Below are 5,000 nucleotides of genomic sequence, written 5' to 3' on the forward strand. Positions count from 1 at the left end.
GTGTCGTCGTCGGCGTCGTCTTCGTCGCGACTGTTTCCTCGGTGGTTCTTGTCGCTGCCGTTGCTGTGGCTGTACTCGTTGTGGTTGTTGCTGGTGTTGTCGTCGGCTCTGTTGCAGTCAGTCTCGTCGTCCTCATCGCATTGTCTTCCGCCAGACGAGGGTTTACAGTCTCGCGCTCCGTCGCCCCGGGAGAGGCCGCTCGATTTCGGTGTCTCAGAACTTCCACATCCTCTGCCGGCTTCGGAGTCTGGTTCCGCTGGCTCTTCACAGTCTCCAGCGCCGCACTTCTTCAGTCCGTTCACCCCTGTACACACCGCGCTGGCGCTGATGTCACGTGGAATTCCGTCTCTATCGGTATGGTTTTGGCATGAGAGTCCACATGACCCGGCACCAGACCCCTTCGCACCTCCGTGACCCGATGTGCACTCGGATCCCGATCCAACTGCACTTGAACACGCATCGGAAGCCCCAGCGAGGTCAACAATTTGCCTCCTGACGACGCGGGAGCTGCCGTCTCCATCCCCGGTCTCAAAGAACTGCACTTCAAGCTCGTCCGAAAACCGAACGCCGAGGCTGCTGTGCCTGGTTCGGGGCGGGGTGCCCTGCGGGGGTTTCTGGTGGCTGGCGGGGGTGCGCGTGAGAAGAGGGTGGGCGGGGACGGTGGGAGGCGGGTGGGCGGGGATGGTGGGAGGCGAGTGGGCTTCGGGCAAGGAGGAGCGACGGCCCGGGTGGTAGATGAGGATGGTGGCGGAGTGCTGGGAGCTCACGGAGGACTGGCTGTCGCGCCTGGACGGAAGAAGAAGGGAGAAGGAGGACAGAGACAGATAGGGAGAGAGATCGAAAGGAAATGAGGGGGGGGGGGGGGGTAGTAAGAAAGAGAGAAATATAGGAGACAGGGAGAGAGAGAGGGAGGGAGGGAGACAGAGCGAGAGAGACAGGCAGACAGACAGAGACAGAGAGACAAAGATAGCGAGAGAGACAGGCAGACAGACAGAGAGACAAAGATAGCGAGAGAGAGAGAGAAAGAATATGTTACTGTGACGCAAAAACAAAAACAACGATCTAACAATATCTCCAAACGGTATACATACTGAAAAAGTCCCAAGTTTAGCATGAGAACTTTACCTATCCACCTTCAAGCAAATCACAAGGAAGATACACAGGACCGAAACCCACCTCTCACAAAGACACCTTCCATCCACACCGACTTCTAACTTGCCATTTTCTTCCTTTTCCTCTCCTTCCTCTTCTTCTTCGTCCTTCTCTTTCTCCGTTGAGACCGTATTGGAGAAGGAGTCGATCCTTCTTGGGGCGGGAGTAGGAGGAAGCCGAGGGGGGGAGGAGGAAGAGGAGGTGGGTGAAGGAGTCTGAGTCATGGAGTCCTTCCGGTGGAGAAGAGCGTGCGTGGGGGCTGGTGTGAAGACGGGTATGCAAGGGATGACATGAGGCAGTGGAAATACAGAAATGCGAATGACATGTGGAAAAAACAAATAATTTTGGGGTGGGAAAATGGAAAGGATTATTGGAAGAAAGATTAGAAGTCTGTGGAAAAGGCAAATAACTTTGGGGTGGAGAAATGGAAAGGATTATTGGAAGAAAATTAGCAGTCAGTGGAAAAGACAAATAACTTTTGGGTGGGAAAATGGAAAGGATTATTGGAAGAAAGATTAGGTCTGTAGAAAAGACAAATAACTTTTGGGTGGGAAAATGGAAAGGATTAGTGGAAGAAAGATTAGAAGTCTGTGGAAAAGGCAAATAACTTTGGGGTGGAAAAATGGAAAGGATTATTGGAAGAAAGATTAGAAGTCTGTGGAAAAGGCAAATAACTTTGGGGTGGGAAAATGGAAAGGATTATTAGAAGAAAGATTAGAAGTCTATGGAAAAGGCAAATAACTTTGGGGTGGGAAAATGGAAAGGATTATTAGAAGAAAGATTAGAAGTCTGTGGAAAAGGCAAATAACTTTGGGGTGGGAAAATGGAAAGGATTATTGGAAGAAAGATTAGAAGTCTATGGAAAAGGCAAATAACTTTGGGGTGGAGAAATGGAAACGATTATTGGAAGAAAATTAGAAGTCTGTGGAAAAGACAAATAACTTTGGGATGGGAAAATGGAAAGGATTATTGAAAGAAAGATTAGAAGTCTGTGGAAAAGGCAAATAACTTTGGGGTGGGAAAATGGAAAGGATTATTGGAAGAAAATTAGGTCTGTGGAAAAGGCAAATAACTTCTGGGGTGGAGAAATGAAAAGGATTATTGGAAGAAAATTAGAAGTCTGTGAAAAAGGCAAATAACTTGGGGGTGGAGAAATGAAAAGTATTACTGGAAAAGGATTAGAAGTCAGCTAATCATTCATTGAATGTAAAATGTAGGCAAAAAATCTCGTCGAGAAGCCAAATAAGCGAACACATCACCAATGAGTTAAAATCAAAACATCTGCATTCATATACAGTACGTAGACAGGTACAACTTACTTGAAAAAGAAATTATTAACAGTTAAGTCAACTCGAAGATAAAGATAAATAATAAAGATAAATATAAATAAAGGTAAATATAAATAAAGATAAAGATAAATAGCTGATGAACATAACGTAAATAAAAGAATAAAATCCACGTATTGCCAAAGCCTAATACAAGAAAACCACGTAAAGGAATCAAGTAATTAAAATATGTCAACCACGCTTTCTCAAAACCTCCACGAAGTCACGTAATGGGGAAAGTAGATAATAATAAATAGGAAATAAACAACTGACCAACAGACGACCTACAGTTCACTCCCACAGCGCCCATCGCGGCAGGGTTGGTTCCCCCGCACGAGGCGCAGAGAACCGGCTGCTCCAACAGCTCCTGCAGGAGACTTTGCTCTAGGGGCGTGGTGCTCTCCAAGAGCGGCATGGGCGGTCCTACGCCTATGGCTACATTCTGTTGCAGAAGAGAGTAATCATATATAGATATGTAAGGTACCTGTTATATGATTATAAATGTTTATAAACTTAAGAGTGACGGATTACGGTGTTATATATATAAAAAAACATAATTCTTATCTTCAGACACTTCGTTATACAAATTTCTGGTTATATTAACCCAGTGTGGCTGTGTGTGTGTGTGTGTGTGTGTGTGTGTGTGTGTGTGTGTGTGTGTGCGTGTGTGTGTGTGTGTGTGTGTGTGTGTGTGTGTGTGTGTGAGTGTGTGTGAGTGTGTGTGTGTGTGTGTGTGTGTGTGTGTGTGTGTGTGTGTGTGTGTGTGTGTGTGTGTGTGTGCGTGTGTGTGTGTGTGTGTGTGTGTGTGTGTGTGTGTGTGTGTGCGCGCGCGCGCTCATGTATGTGTGTATGTCAGTTACACACACGCAGACATATATATACGCAAAATACGTCAAAAGAAACTGATATTTGCTTACGTTGAAGTAGTCCTCGTCGTGCTCACAGTCGCTGCTCCGGTTGGACGGCGACCACGCGCTGAGGCCAAATTCAGAGAGACATAAACACACGATCCTTGACACTTAAATTCCGTTTTTGGTCATCTGATCTAGAGCTGACCTTATATCCATAATTCGGAACGTATGTGATTATAAACCGAGTATTTCCTTACCCTGGAGGTAGAGAGAGGCAATGGGCGGGGTTAGGTACGAGAGGGAGGTGACTGGGCGGTATTGGTCGGGTGTCAGTGGGCGGGGTCATCTCCACTTTGACTCCGCCCTCCGTCGTATGTTGGGGCGGGGCGTTGCTGTTTCCTGGCAAGCCATTGGTCGACGTCGGCGTGGAGGCGGAGCTTGAGGAGCCGGAGCTACCAAGGCCGCCCCCGCCCTCTCTGCACCTAATGAGGTAAATTGGGTCAGAAAGCATTCATTAAATTCGTTACGATCATAAAATTGGCTTCAGAGATTATGCGCAAATGACGATTTTTCATTTTGATGGAAGTCTACTTGGCCGTAATTGAATGGCCATGACCCTTAAAAAAAAAAAAAAAATCAGTAAATACGATATGATAAAAAAAGAAAGAAAAAGACACTAAATTGATGAATTGGATTTCAAAAGTTTCGGTAAACGTCAGTATTTTTTCTCATTTTTATATAATTTTCATGCCGGGCACCTAAATAGTTCGGAAGATCATATATCTGATAATGATGATGATTATAACCTATAATTTTCATGGTTATCAATCTTTATTTCCAATTACTGTCGTATCCATGATTTTCGCAATTTTTATCATAGTTCATCACCAGCGCCACTTACCTCTTTCTTGCCATCGTCATCACCACCTTCATCACCAATGTTCATCGTAATATTTAGTCCCCACCACCATCCCCTCCGCCATCCCGCCACCATCCCTTCCTCCACCCCGCCACCATCCTACCACCTTCCCTTCCGCCATCCCGCCATCACTCACCACCAATCCTTCCACCATCCCTCCACCATCCTACCACCTTCCCTTCTGCCATTCCGCCATTCCGCCACCATCTCTTCCTTCATCCCGCCACCATCCCTTCCTCCATCCCGCCATCCCTTCCTCCATCCCCTCCCTCACCCCCCACCATCCTTCCCTCACCCCCCCACCATTCCTTCCCTCACCCCCCCACCATCCCCCCCATCCCCCCTCCTCCACCCCACCAACCCCTCCCACCATCCCCTCCTCCACCCCCTCCACCATCCCTTCCTCCATTATCACCACCATCCCTCCACCAACCCCCCCACCATCCCCTCCCGCACCCCCCCACCATCCCCCCCTCACCCCACCATCCCTCCACCATCCCCTCCCTCACCCCCCCACCATCCCTCCCCCATCCCCTCCACCATCCCTCCCTCACCCCCTCCATCCCCCATCCCTCCCTCACCCTCCACCAACCCCCCATCACCCCCTCCCACCACCCCCTCCACCACCCACCTTCGCCGCAGGTGGTTGTGCGGTCCCCCGGCCTGGTCCTGTTCGTCCCGCAGCTTCGTGTTGATGGAGCGAAGGAGGTCCAGCTGGGAGACGAGACTCTCTCTCTCTCGCGCGATGCCCTC

At 48.7% G+C, this 5,000-nt stretch overlaps 1 protein-coding gene across 3 annotated transcripts in view; it reads right to left on the reverse strand.

The window, feature by feature from the left end:
- Positions 1–5,000, reverse strand: part of LOC113825044 (EF-hand calcium-binding domain-containing protein 4B) — a 30,416-nt gene that overhangs the window by 4,894 nt on the left and 20,522 nt on the right. For 2 of the 3 annotated variants that reach the window (XM_070145048.1, XM_070145046.1), the window contains 6 exons: positions 4,879–5,000; positions 3,586–3,810; positions 3,395–3,452; positions 2,751–2,919; positions 1,177–1,411; positions 1–786 (listed from right to left, as the gene is read on the reverse strand). The exon at positions 1–786 is cut by the window's left edge and continues 286 nt beyond it; the exon at positions 4,879–5,000 is cut by the window's right edge and continues 6 nt beyond it. In XM_070145048.1, coding sequence (XP_070001149.1) covers positions 1–786; positions 1,177–1,411; positions 2,751–2,919; positions 3,395–3,452; positions 3,586–3,810; positions 4,879–5,000 — 1,595 coding nt within the window. The remainder of the gene's footprint in view (positions 787–1,176; positions 1,412–2,750; positions 2,920–3,394; positions 3,453–3,585; positions 3,811–4,878) is intronic. The other variant, XM_070145047.1, reaches the window with a different exon arrangement.

The sequence above is a fragment of the Penaeus vannamei genome, chromosome 33, assembly GCF_042767895.1.
Source record: "Penaeus vannamei isolate JL-2024 chromosome 33, ASM4276789v1, whole genome shotgun sequence".
Classification (NCBI taxonomy): domain Eukaryota; kingdom Metazoa; phylum Arthropoda; class Malacostraca; order Decapoda; family Penaeidae; genus Penaeus; species Penaeus vannamei.